Raw genomic sequence first — 14,582 nt, 5'->3', positions numbered from 1 at the left:
GAAGTGCTTTATAACTGGAATTGGGCCATTTGGGACGAATCCATCTACTTTTTTTAGCCAACTGTTCACTTACTTGCCCTATGGATAATTGGTTTAACCTTGACAAGCTGGGTTTGTGGCTAGCCAGCCGGCATTGGCTATCCCAGCCAGCCAGTCCTGTCCTGTCATATTTATCTTTACAATATTAGAAAGTCAGCCATAATAAGGAATCAGAGAGTACGATACAATATAACTGTAGTGGATCATCAGAGCGTATAGTGATCAGTTCAACTGCAGAGTCAGTGTATCTGCATTGTGGCAAGATTACATCATACCATTCCATGAGTGTATTTCAATAACAGAGTTATGATTTGAACATACAATATTTTCCCTACTGCAATGCTGCGGTGTCAACATGTCCTGTTTAATTCTGAGCCAACATCTCTGTTCTCCACTGATGTATTTCGACTGTTCTGGCCCTGTTTATCATGCGGTTCTGGTCGTGAATGTCTCTCTATCTCCCCTCTCCCTCCGTCCTCTCCAGACCCAGAGCCAGTGACAGGGGACATGGAGTCAGCCATGGCTGTGGACCTGAACCCCTGGGTGGACTATGAATTCAGGGTGGTGGCCAGCAACGCTATCGGGACAGGAGACCCCAGTGCCCCATCCAGAAGGGTCCGTACTAAAGAAGCAGGTAACTTTAGTGTGTGTGTGTGTGTGTGTGTGTGTGTGTGTGTGTGAAACTGTGCCACCAACACCACCTCTGTGGGTCCCTCATGATGGAATATAGCTCCCCTTCAGGTGTTGGAGGTCTTGGTTGGGGTGTGGGCCTAGCAGGTATTGGTCTGGGTTGGGGTGTGGGCCTAGCAGGTATTGGTCTGGGTTGGGGTGTAGGTCTAGGTGTTGGAGGTCTGGGTTGGGGTGTGGGTCTAGGTGGTGGAGGTCTGTGTTTGGGTGTGGGCCTAGCAGGTATTGGTCTGGGTTGGGGTGTGGGCCTAGCAGGTGGAGGTCTGGGTTGGGGTGTGGGTCTAGCAGGTATTGGTCTGGATTGGGGTGTGGGCCTAGCAGGTGGTGGTCTGGGTTGGGGTGTGGGTCTAGCAGGTATTTGTCTGGGTTGGGGTGTGGGTCTAGGTGTTGGAGGTCTGGGTTGGGGTGTGGGTCTAGGTGGTGGAGGTCTGGGTTGGGGTGTGGGCCTAGCAGGTATTGGTCTGGGTTGGGGTGTGGGTCTAGCAGGTGGAGGTCTGGGTTGGGGTGTGGGTCTAGCAGGTATTGGTCTGGGTTGTGGTGTGGGCCTAGCAGGTGGAGGTCTGGGTTGGGGTGTGGGTCTAGCAGGTATTGGTCTGGGTTGGGGTGTGGGTCTAGGTGGTGGAGGTCTGGGTTGGGTGTGGGCCTAGCAGGTGGAGGTCTGGGTTGGGGTGTGGGTCTAGGTGGTGGAGGTCTGGGTTGGGGTGTGGGCCTAGCAGGTATTGGTCTGGGTTGGGGTGTGGGTCTAGCAGGTGGAGGTCTGGGTTGGGGTGTGGGTCTAGCAGGTATTGGTCTGGGTTGTGGTGTGGGCCTAGCAGGTGGAGGTCTGGGTTGGGGTGTGGGTCTAGCAGGTATTGGTCTGGGTTGGGGTGTGGGTCTAGGTGGTGGAGGTCTGGGTTGGGTGTGGGCCTAGCAGGTGGAGGTCTGGGTTGGGGTATGGGTCTAGCAGGTGGAGGTCTGGGTTGGGGTGTGGGCCTAGCAGGTGGAGGTCTGGTTGGGGTGTGGGTCCAGCTGGGTGAGAACATACAGTATGTAACTGACTACAGAGTCAGTTACATACAGTATGTATGTATGAACATACAGTATGTAACTGACTACAGTTCAATCCAAAAATAATTTATCTCACTAAGCGAAAGCATCACATTTAACTGACATGTTTTTCTTACTCAACTAGCAAAACAAAATAACCCGTCTCGGCAGTATACTATTTCTAAAATAGAAATATACAAAGCATTCATGAAATCATTATCTCCTGTTAAAAACGCAATGCAGATAAAGCAGCTGGTAAAATAGACTATTTACACCAGTTAACTTTGCTACGGCATTTCCCTGTGCGTCCCAAATGGCACCCTATTCCCTATGTAGTGCACTACTTTAGACTAGGGCCCAAAGGGTTCCTATTCCCTATGTAGTGCACTACTTTAGACTAGGGCCCAAAGGGTTCCTATTCCCTCTGTAGTGCACTACTTTAGACCAGGGCCCATAGGGTTCCATTTGGGATATAGACTGTTTCTGTTCCTAACTGTGCGTATGTATGTAATCCAAACCAGGGATTGTTTTCCAGAAATATAATATATTAACCTGGCCATGGCTGAGGTGCTGAGGCTCTGAGTGGTTGAGGTGCTGAGGCTGAGTGGCTGAGGTGCTGAGGCTCGGAGAGGCTGAGGCTATGAGGCTCGGAGAGGCTGAGTGGCTGAGGCTCGGAGAGGCTGAGTGGCTGAGGCTCGGAGAGCCTGAGTGGCTGAGGTGCTGAGTGGCTGAGGCTATAAGACTCTGAGAGGCTGAGGTGCTGAGGCTCTGAGTGGCTGAGGTGCTGAGGCTCTGAGTGGCTGAGGCTATAAGACTCTGAGAGGCTGAGGCTCTGAGACTCTGAGAGGCTGAGGCTATAAGACTCTGAGTTGCTGAGGCTATGAGACTCTGAGAGGCTGAGTCGCTGAGGCTCGGAGAGGCTGAGGTGCTGAGGCTCTGAGTGGCTGAGGTGATGAGGCTCTGAGTGGCTGAGGCTATAAGACTCTGAGAGGCTGAGTCGCTGAGGCTTGGAGAGGCTGAGGTGCTGAGGCTCTGAGTGGCTGAGGCTATAAGACTCTGAGAGGCTGAGTCGCTGAGGCTCTGAGTGGCTGAGGTGCTGAGGCTCTGAGTGGATGAGGCTATAAGACTCTGAGTTGCTGAGGCTCTGAGACTCTGAGAGGCTGAGTGGCTGAGGCTCGGAGAGGCTGAGTGGCTGAGGCTCTGAGAGGCTCTGAGTGGCTGAGGCTATAAGACTCTGAGTTGCTGAGGCTCTGAGACTCTGAGAGGCTGAGTGGCTGAGGCTCGGAGAGGCTCAGTGGCTGAGTGGCTGAGACTCTGGGGCTCTGAGACTCTGTGGCTGAGTGGCTGAGGCTCTGAGTGGCTGAGGCTCTGAGTGGCTGAGACTCTGAGTGGCTGAGGCTCTGAGTGGCTGAGGCTCTGAGTGGCTGAGGCTCTGAGTGGCTGAGGCTCTGAGTGGCTGAGACTCTGAGTGGCTGAGACTCTGAGTGGCTGAGACTCTGAGTGGCCCAGTGGCTCAGGCTCTGAGTGGCTGAGGCTCTGAGAGGTTGAGGCTCTGAGACTCTGTGGTTCTGAGGCTATGTGTCTCTGTGTCTCTGAGACTGTGTCTCTGAGGCTCTGTGGCTCTGTGGCTCTGGGGCTCTCTCTCTCTGTGGCTATGAGGCTCTGAGGCTCTGTTTCTCTATGTCTCTGTATCTGTGTCTCTGCCTTGCATCTGCTTATTTAACAAACTCCTCAACCAATTAAAGCAGCTGCTCACATGCCCAAGATCACCATGCGCAATACCAAGTGTCTGCTGGAGTGGAGTAAAGCTTGCCGACATTGGACTAGGGAGCAGTGGAAATGCGTTCTCTGGAGTGATTAATCACTACTCTTCACCATCTGGTAGTCCGACGGACAAATCTGGGTTTGGCGGATGCCAGGAGAACGCTACCTGCCCCAATGCATAGTCCCAACTGTAAAGTTTGGTGGATGAGGAATGATGGTCTTGGCCTGTTTTTCATGGTTTGGGCTAGTTCCCTTAGTTCCACTAAAAGGACATGTTTTTATGTTTAATTAAACCGTTTGTAGGGGGTGAATCAGCTTTAATATTGCAGCTAGATTGTAGATTTCATCGATGTAATTGTCTACATCATCTCCAATCACCCAACATCAGTACCAGTCTCACTAATACTCTTGTGGCTGAATGTAATGAAATCAAATCCAATCAAATCAAATGTTATTTGTCACTTGCGCCGAATGCAAGTCGTGGCCAAAAGTCTTGAGAATTACACAAAAATGAATTTCCACAACGTTTGCTGCTTCAGTGTCTTTAGATATTTTTGTCAGATGTTACTATGGAAGACTGAAGTATAATTACAAGCATTTCACAACAATATTTGCATTGTTGACCCTTCTTTTTCAAGACCTCTGCAATCCGCCCTAGCACGCTGTCAATTAACTTCTGGGCCACATCCTGACTGATGGCAGCCCATTCTTGCATAATCAATGCTTGGAGTTTGTCAGAATTTGTGGGTTTTTGTTTGTCCATGCGCCTCTTGAGGATTGACCACAAGTTCTCAATGGGATTAAGGTCTGGGGAGTTTCCTGGCCATAGACCCAAAATATCGATGTTTTGTTCCCCGAGCCACTTAGTTATCACTTTTGCCTTATGGGAAGGTGCTCCATCATGCTGGAAATGGCATTGTTTGTCACCAGACTGTTCCTGGATTGTTGGGAGAAGTTGCTCTCGGAGGATGTGTTGGTACCATTCTTTATTCATGGCTGTGTTCTTAGGCAACATTGTGAGTGAGCCCACTCCCTTGGCTGAGAAGCAACCCCACACATGAATGGTCACAGGATGCTTTACTGTTGGCATGACACAGGACTGATGGTAGCGCTCACCTTGTCTTCTCCAGACAAGCTTTTTTCCCCAAATAATCGGGAATGGGTTTCATCAGAGAAAATGACTTTACCCCAGTCCTCAGCAGTCCAATCCCTGTACCTTTTGCAGAACATGAGTCTGTCCCTGATGTTTTTCCTGGAGAGAGGTGGCTTCTTTGCTGCCCTTCTTGACACCAGGCCATCCTCCAAAATGGCCTGGAGTATATGCAAATTGCCATCATACAAACTGAGGCAGCAGACTGTGAAAATTAATATTTGTGTCATTCTCAAAACTTTTGGCCACGACTGTATACCTTACAGTGAAATGCTGACTGACAAGCCCTTTACCAATAATGCATTTTTAAGAAAAATCAGTGTTAAGAAAATCTTTATTAAAATAAACTGAAGTAAAAAACGAATTAATAAAAAAGCAACAATAAAATAACAGTAGCGAGGCTATATGCAGGGGGTACCGGTACAGAGTCAATGTGGAGGCTATATACAAGGGGAACCAGTACAGAGTCAATGTGGAGGCTATATGCAGGGGGTACCGGTACAGAGTCAATGTGGAGGCTATATGCAGGGGGTACCGGTACAGAGTCAATGTGGAGGCTATATACAAGGGGAACCAGTACAGAGTCAATGTGGAGGCTATATGCAGGGGGTACCGGTACAGAGTCAATGTGGAGGCTATATACAAGGGGAACCAGTACAGAGTCAATGTGGAGGCTATATGCAGGGGGTACCGGTACAGAGTCAATGTGGAGGCTATATACAAGGGGAACCAGTACAGAGTCAATGTGGAGGCTATATGCAGGGGGTACCGGTACAGAGTCAATGTGGAGGCTATATACAGGGGGTACCGGTACAGAGTCAATGTGGAGGCTATATACAAGGGGAACCAGTACAGAGTCAATGTGGAGGCTATATGCAGGGGGTACCGGTACAGAGTCAATGTGGAGGCTATATACAGGGGGTACCGGTACAGAGTCAATGTGGAGGCTATATACAAGGGGAACCAGTACAGAGTCAATGTGGAGGCTATATACAGGGGGTACCGGTACAGAGTCAGTGTGGAGGCTATATACAGGGGGTTACCGGTACAGAGTCAATGTGGAGGCTATATACAGGGGGTACCGGTACAGAGTCAATGTGGAGGCTATATACAAGGGGAACCAGTACAGAGTCAATGTGGAGGCTATATACAGGGGGTACCGGTACAGAGTCAATGTGGAGGCTATATACAGGGGGTACCGGTACAGAGTCAATGTGGAGGCTATATACAAGGGGAACCAGTACAGAGTCAATGTGGAGGCTATATACAGGGGGTACCGGTACAGAGTCAATGTGGAGGCTTTATACAGGGGGTACCGGTACAGAGTCAATGTGGAGGCTATATACAGGGGATACTGGTACAGAGTCAATGTGGAGGCTATATACAGGGGATACTGGTACAGAGTCAATGTGGAGGCTATATGCAGGGGGTACCGGTACAGAGTCAATGTGGAGGCTATATACAAGGGGAACCAGTACAGAGTCAATGTGGAGGCTATATGCAGGGGGTACCGGTACAGAGTCAATGTGGAGGCTATATACAGGGGTACCGGTACAGAGTCAATGTGGAGGATATATACAAGGGGAACCAGTACAGAGTCAATGTGGAGGCTATATACAGGGGGTACCGGTACAGAGTCAATGTGGAGGCTATATACAGGGGGTACCGGTACAGAGTCAATGTGGAGGCTATATACAGGGGATACTGGTACAGAGTCAATGTGGAGGCTATATACAGGGGGTAGCGGTACAGAGTCAATGTGGAGGCTATATACAAGGGGAACCAGTACAGAGTCAATGTGGAGGCTATATACAGGGGGTACCGGTACAGAGTCAATGTGCGGGGCACCGGTTAGTCGAGGTAATTGAGGTAATATGTACCTGTAGGTAGAGGTAAAGTGACTATACATAGATAAATAGAGAGTAGCATCAGCGTAAAAAGGTGGTGGGTGACATTGGGTAGCCATTTGATTAGCTGTTGAGGAGTCTTATGTCTTGGGGGTAGAAGCTGTTTAGAAGCCTCTTGGACCCAGACTTGGCACTCCGGTACCGGTAGCAGAGAGAACAGTCTATGGGGTCTTTGACAATTTTTAGGCCCTTCCTCTGACACCACCTGGTATAGAGGTCCTGGCAGGATGCTTACCCTAGTGATGAACTGGGCTATACGCACTACCTAGTAGTGTCTTGCGCTCAGAGGCCAAGCAGTTGCCATACGAGGCAGTGATGCAACCAGTCAGGATGCCCTCCCTGCAGCAATGTTCCAACATCTAGTGGAAAGCCTTACCAGAAGAGTGGAGGCTGTTATAGCAGTAAAGGGGGGACCAACTCCATATTAATACCTATGGTTTTGGAATGAGATGTTGGATGAGGGGGTGTCCATGAGATGTTGGATGAGGAGGTGTCTTTGAGATGTTGGATGAGGAGGTGTCCATGAGATGTTGGGTGAGGATGTTGGGTGAGGATGTGTCCATGAGATGTTGGATGAGGAGGTGTCCATGAGATGTTGGATGAGGAGGTGTCCATGAGATATTGGATGAGAAGGTGTCTATGAGATGGTTGGATCAGGAGGTGTCCATGAAATGTTGGATGAGGAGGTGTCCATGAGAAGGTTGGATGAGGAGGTGTCCATGAGATGTTGGATGAGGAGGTGTCCATGAGATGTTGGATGAGGAGGTGTCCATGAGATGTTGGATGAGGAGGTGTCTATGAGAAGGTTGGATGAGGAGGTGTCCATGAGATGTTGGATGAGGAGGTGTCCACCCACTGTATATTATGAATAGTGATTCTTTATAAATAAAAAGTATTCTAAATGGCATATACTGGTATAACTCTACTTTTACGATTCCGTTTGAGTTTCTTGGGACAAGAGCTATAGGTCATCGATACTGTAGTGGTATTGAAGCTTGTATTTTCCACATTTCAACTGGTCTTGAGTCTCTTCAAATGAGTATAGCTATGGGTTGAGCAGAGTTGAACTGACTTGGTAAATAACAGTCAACTAGGGTCTGGCAGGAGATATGACGTGTGATGGCTGGTGTTGTTTTTTTCTTGTGTCCAAAACTTCCAGTCCCCTCGGTGGCCCCAGCTAACGTCAGTGGAGGGAACGGCCGCAGGCATGAACTGGTCACCTCCTGGGAGGTAAGAGCCTTTTTTAACCTCTAATCCTCAACAACACTGCCCTCGCTAGCTCAGATACACTCACACCCACTCACTCACTCACTCTCACACACACAGATACACACACTCACTCACTCTCTCACACACTAACCCTAGTCCTCTTAACCCCACTCCATAAAACAGAACTCTCCTATTTCAGGCGCTTAGTGTCGTGACTTTTATTAATCTGATGACTGTTATTTATTTATTCCACTAACTATGTTTAATTGTTACCCGATTCAATTAATCACATAACAATTAACTCATTAGGAATTTGGGGCACCATGGAAGAAGTTGTTAACGAGTTACTATCTCCCAAATTAAACTCAATAATTTATACAATTGATATATATACAGATATGCTACATACAGTTGAAGTCGGAAGTTTACATACACGTTAGCCAAAGACATTGAAACTAAGTTTTTCACAATTCCTGGCATATAATCCTAGTAACAATTCCCTGTCTTAGGTCGGTTAGGATCACCACTTTATTTTAAGAAAGTGAAATGTCAGAATAATAGAAGAGAGAATGATTTATTTCAGCCTTAATTTCTTTCATACCATTCCCAGTGGGTCAGAAGTTTACATACACTCAATTAGTATTTGGTATCATTGCATTTAAACTGTTTAACTTAGGTCAAACGTTTTGGGTTGCCTTCCACAAGCGCCCCACAATAAGTTGGGTGAATTTGGCCCATTCCTCCTGACAGAGCTGGTGTAACTGAGTCAGGTTTGTAGGCCTCCTTGCTCGCACACGCTTTTTCATTTCTGCCCACTGTCACGCCCTGACCTTAGAGAGCCTTTTTATGTCTCTATTTGGTTTGGTCAGGGTGTGATTTGGGGTGGGCATTCTATGTTTTTGTCTTCAATGATTTTGTATGTCTATGTTTTGGCCGGGTATGGTTCTCAATCAGGGACCACTGTCTATCGTTGTCTCTGATTGGGAACCATACTTAGGTTGCCCTTTCCCTCCTCTCAGTGTGGGAAGTTAACTTTGTTTGTGGCACATTGTCCTTAAGCTTCACGGTTGTTTTTGTATTGTTTATTGTGTCTGTCGGCGTCATCCTAACCCTAATAAAAATGAATATGTACGCCCACCACGCTGTGCTTTGGTCCTCTTCCTCTGACGGCCGTGACACCAACAAATGTTCTATAGGATTGAGGTCAGGGCTTTGTGATGGCCACTCCAATACCTTGACTTTGTTGTCCACAACTTTGGAAGTATACTTGGGGTCATTGTCCATTTGGAAGACCCATTTGTGACCAAGCTTTAACTTTAACTGATGTCTTGAGATGTTTCTTCAATATATCCATATAATTTTCCTACCTCATGTTGCCATCTATTTTGTGAAGTTCACCGGTCCCTCCTGCAGCAAAGCACCCCCACAACATGATTCTGCTACCTCCGTGCTTCACAGTTGGGATGGTGTTCTTCGGCTTGCAAGCCTCCCCCTTTTTCCTCCAAATATAACGATGGTCATTATGGCCAAACAGTTCTATTTTTGTTTCATCAGACCAGAGGACATTTCTCAAAAAAGTACGATCCTTATCCCCATGTGCAGTTGCAAACCGTAGTGTGGCTTTTTTATGGCGGTTTTGGAGCAGTGGCTTCTTCCTTCCTGAGCGGGCTTTCAGGTTTTGTCGATATAGGACTCGTTTTACTGTGGATATAGATACTTTTGTACCTGTTTCCTCCAGCATCTTCACAAGGTGCTTTGCTGTTGTTCTGGGATTGATTTGCACTTTTCGCACCAAAGTACGTTCATCTCTAGGAGACAGAATGCGTCTCCTTCCTGAGCTGTTTGATGGCTGCGTGGTCCCATGGTGTTCATACGTGCGTACTATTGTTTGTACAGATGAATGTGGTACCTTCAAATTTCTCCCAAGGATGAACCAGACTTGTGGACGTCTACAGTTTTTTCGGAGGTCTTGGCTGATTTCTTTTGATTTACCCATGATGTCAAGCAAAGAGGCACTGGGTTGAAGGTAGGGCTTGAAATACATCCACAGGTTCACCTCCAGTTGACTCAAGTGATGTCAATTAGCCTATCAGAAGCTTCGAAAGCCATGACATAATTTTCTGATATTTTCCAAGCTGTTTAAAGAACTTCTTTGGGATAGGAGTAAACTGCCTCTTACTCAGTCCCAAATGCTAATATATGCATATTAGGGCAGTGTCATCCCACTGACAAGCTTTCTGACCTCATTTGGGGCGTGACTACTTAATGTGCAAAGGATATGATTAGAAGTTCTCTCTTATGACTCCTAAAATCACATTCCTATCTTAACACAAATTGTTTAATCCATTTTGATATTACAGACAATGTATTTGATGGAAACTTGACAGATAAAGGGGATTTCCTTCCTAAGTTACAGTATTTAGTTCATACAGTTTTTAATAACATCCTCAGCCAGGTGTCATGACACTAGCTACTAACATATGTGACACCAGGAACTGTATGTCATTGATCCAAACCGATTGCACAGGGCTTGAGTCAGAATAAGGCCCTAAAATGACTATAAAGAAAGCATGTATACATGCCCAGAGCCTGGAGCTACTAACCTCAGCCTGGAGCTACTAACCACAGCCTGGAGCTACTAACCACAGCCTGGAGCTACTAACCACAGCCTGGAGCTACTAACCTCAGCCTGGAGCTACTAACCACAGCCTGGAGCTACTAACCACAGCCTGGAGCCACTAACCACAGCCTGGAGCTACTAACCACAGCCTGGAGCTACTAACCACAGCCTCGAGGCTGTGGCTGATCACTAATGAGGATCAATGACAAGTTGGCATTATAATGGCAATGTTTGGGACTATCACTGACTTTGTGGAAGAGAACGAGGACTGGATGGAATATGTGGAAAGTTTGGGACACATTTTTTGGGGAAATGGAATTACAGATTAGGCTAAACACACTCTTGAGTGTGTGTGGGACTAAAACCTACAAGCTACTGAGGAATTTGGCAACACCACGGACACCGGGAGTTGCTCTCGTTCAGACTCACCACAATCCAACACCTTCAGTGGTTGTCCAGAGGTTCACGTTTAACTGCCATTTCCAGAAAAGTGGTCAGTCTGTTTTGTTTTGTTGTTTAATTGTGTGAACTCTCTGAGCGTTGTGCATTTGGGGCTGTGTTATAGGACATGTGACATATTAGTCTGTGGCATTAATGAAGACGGCACACAGCACCGTTTGCTGGGGAAACCACACTGACTTTCAAGAGAGCATTGGAACTATCTCAAGGGATGGAGATGGCCGCTAGTAATGTAAAAATATGCAAAAGGACAACTGTAGTAGTGGTGCAGCGCATCAGGTGACTAAAGAGTCGGCAGAAAAAAAGGGGAAAAGCAGTGGAATGTTTCAGATGTGGGGAACACATTATGCAAACAACTGTAAGTTCAAGGGTACTTACTGTCTGTCACAATTGCAACAAAAAGGGACATTTAGCTAAAAAATGCAGGGGTCCTAGGACCAAGCCAGAGGATGGGCAGACTGGACAAACGCAAGTTCACAGCACCACCTAGAGAGCACAGAGGAGGTGGAAGAGCATTGTTCCTACAACATGTTTATTGTGAGTGAGCCACGCACTGAGCCCATCTATGTCACAGTGGAGTTAGATGGAAAGCAGATGAGGATGGGGGTTGACACAGTGGGCTCTGCCTCTGTTATCAGTGAGGAGACCTACAAAACAAATGTGGGGTTCAAAACAGGCTTTCGCCCTCACACTGGCGGGGATCAGACTGTGTATGTACACTGGGGAGATCATACCATTGCTGGGGGCTCTGGAGGTGGACATTGCATACAACAGCCAGGAAGCGAGAGCACGGCTCCTGGTGGTTAAAGGGAATGGGCCTGGTTTACTAGGGTGTGACTGGCTCACCAAAATACAACTGAACTGGGGTGAGAAAAACACACACGAAAGACTGAGAATGTCATTCAAAAGTACCCGGATTCAAAGATGAACTGGGCGAACTGCAGTTAAGCTGTTTGTGGATCCTCAGGCCTAGTCTCGCTTTTTCAAGCCCAGGACAGTGCTTTATGCCATTAAAAATAAAATGGAGGAGGAGTGAATTACCAAGTTCCTCCCTGAGCTGTCAACAGTATTAGCTCCACTTTATCAGCTGCGCCACAAAAACTGTAAATGGAACTGGGGAGAGAAAGCTTTCAAGGAAGAGAAAGGGTTAGGGTTAGGGGTTAGGGTTAGGGTTAGGGGTTAGGGTTAGGGGTTATAGTTAGGGTTAGGGGTTATGGTTAGGGGTTAGGGGTTAGGGTTAGGGTTAGGGGTTAGGGTTAGGGGTTAGGGGTTAGGGGTTATAGTTAGGGTTAGGGTTAGAGAAAGCACTACTACAATCAGCACAACTGCTGGTTCCTTTTGATCATGACAAAGAGATCATTCTGTCATGTGACATCTCGCCCTATGGCGTCGGGGCAGTACGCTGTCATCAGATGGAGTACGGGTCAGAGAAACCCATTGGATTCGCATCACACACGCTGACGAGTTCTGAGAAGCGTTATTCACAGTTAGACAAGGAAGGTCTGGCCATAGTCTTTGCTTTGAAACGCTTTCATTCGTGCCTCACCATATGCACTGACCACAAACCACTGATGAGACTTTTCAGTGAATCAAGATGCATTGCTTACATGGCTTCAGCGCTGGGCCCTTACACTGTCAGCTTACCAGTACACTATCGTGTACAGAGCGGGGAAGGACAATGCAAATGCAGACGCGCTCAGCCATCTCCCGCTACCAGAGATGCCTGCCACAATTGTGGTGCCTCCCGAGACAATTTTCCTAATGGAGAGATTGTCAAACTCATCTATGAATGCCAAATAGATCAAACAGTGGACAGACCGGGATCCTATCCTGGCCCAGGTGAAAAGGTTCTTATCACCTTACGGAGGTGGTCCCTGCACAGGGACAGCTCAGCGGAAATTTCAGAGCGCCACCTATAGTACTCGAGTATAGTACTCGATAAATCTCAAACTTTCATAAAAATACACATGCAAGGTACTGAATTAAAGCTACACTCGTTGTGAATCTAGCCACCAAGTCAGATTTGTAAAATGCTTTTCGGCGAAAGCATAAGAAGCTATTATCTGATAGCATGCACCCCCCAAAATACCAGCACGACACGTAAACAACAGATTTTGCGGTAGCCGGCGCTACCCAAAACGCAGAAATAAAATATAAAACATTCATTACCTTGGACGAGCTTCTTTGTTGGCACTCCTATATGTCCCATAAACATCACAATTGGGTCTTTTTCCCGATTAAATCCGTCATTGTATACCCAAAATGTAATTTGCTGAAGGCCAGTCTGGTGCTGCAAAAAGCCCATTTACAAGACGCAACGTCACTTTTTAAATTACAAAAGTCGCCTATAAACTTTTACAAATCACTTCAAACGACATTTCTAAACCAACTTTAGGTATTAATAAACGTTAATGATGTATCAAATTGATCACGGGGCGATCTGTATTCGATAGCAGCAAGTCTGGAAATCATCGTCCATTTTTTCAGTTTCACAACATACTGTGGTGCGCCTCAAGAAAGGAGGGGTCTATTCGTGTTGTAACCAAGGACAAATGAGTCAGAAATTGACAGCAATGGCGACATCGTGTGGAAGCTGTAGGCGTTTACATATTTTCTGTCGCCTTAAATAATACATTGAATTGCGGACAAATCTTTTTTTTGTGTTTTTGGTAAAAAGTTTTACCAGGGATTTTTACTCCTAAACACGTTCTGTTATAGCCACAGACCCGATTTAACCAGTTTTAGAGACTTCAGAGTGTTTTCTATACACACGTACTTATCATATGCATATACTATATTCCTGGCATGAGTAGCAGGACTTTGAAATGTTGCGTGATTTTTTACAAAAAGCTGCGAAAATTCGCATCATCCATAACAGGCAGGTTTGGCCTCCTGTCATAGAGGATGGTGGACTGAGACCTTCTGCAAAGTGTTAAACTGAGCTGAGTGTGCAGGATGGCTGCATACTCTGGTGGTCCAGAGTGGTTGTTCCGGCCCCTGGCCGTACACAAGTCATGGATGAGGTCCATGAGGCTCACCCGGGTGCCTCCCGGGTGAAAAGTTTAGCCAGGTTTGGTGGCATAACATGGATCAGGATGCAGAAACCAATGTGAAATCATGTTCTGAGTGCCAGATCAACCAGAAGATGTCTCCGCCCACGCCACTACATCTGTACTACAGGCTGCAAATAGACTTTGCAGGCCCTTTTGTGGATCACGTTACTTGTCATGGTGGACACGCACCAAGTGGCTGGAGGCTCACATCATGAGCAACATCACAGCGACCACAACCATCCCAAAGCTTCGCCAGGTGTTTCCATAGTCTGCCTGACTCTTTTGTGTCTGACAATGCGACAACCTTCCCATGTGACTTGTGCCAAGAATTCATGCGGAGAAACGTTATTCGCCATTTCCGCAGCGCTCCGTTTCACCCGTCCTCAAATGGCTTAGTGGAGCGGGGTGTGCAGACACTGAAAGAAGGGCTCAAAAAGATGACTGGGGGAACCATTACAACTAAGCTCTCTCGGTTCTTGTTCCAGTGCCGCATCACGCCACAAACAACCACAGGTCAAGCTCCAGTTGAGATGTCCGGACATCAAAGCATGAGTGGAACAGAAGCAGGAGAAACAAAAAGAGAGACCTGACCACCACGCAAGGGAGAGACAGTTAAAACCCAATGACACTTTCTACATCCGCAACTTCACAAGCAGCCAACGCTGGTT

The 14,582-nt window shown here is 47.1% G+C and overlaps 1 protein-coding gene across 1 annotated transcript in view; it reads left to right on the top strand.

The window, feature by feature from the left end:
* The window catches only part of LOC110503441 (contactin-5), a 312,088-nt gene that overhangs the window by 240,041 nt on the left and 57,465 nt on the right, over positions 1-14,582 (top strand). The window contains exons 15-16 of the mRNA XM_036961468.1: positions 524-673; positions 7,733-7,803. Coding sequence (XP_036817363.1) covers positions 524-673; positions 7,733-7,803 — 221 coding nt within the window. The remainder of the gene's footprint in view (positions 1-523; positions 674-7,732; positions 7,804-14,582) is intronic.

Source organism: Oncorhynchus mykiss, chromosome 24 (genome assembly GCF_013265735.2).
Source record: "Oncorhynchus mykiss isolate Arlee chromosome 24, USDA_OmykA_1.1, whole genome shotgun sequence".
NCBI lineage: Eukaryota > Metazoa > Chordata > Actinopteri > Salmoniformes > Salmonidae > Oncorhynchus > Oncorhynchus mykiss.
Note: the sequence above shows the minus strand (reverse complement) of the source record. Positions and strands in the feature narration are given on the sequence as shown.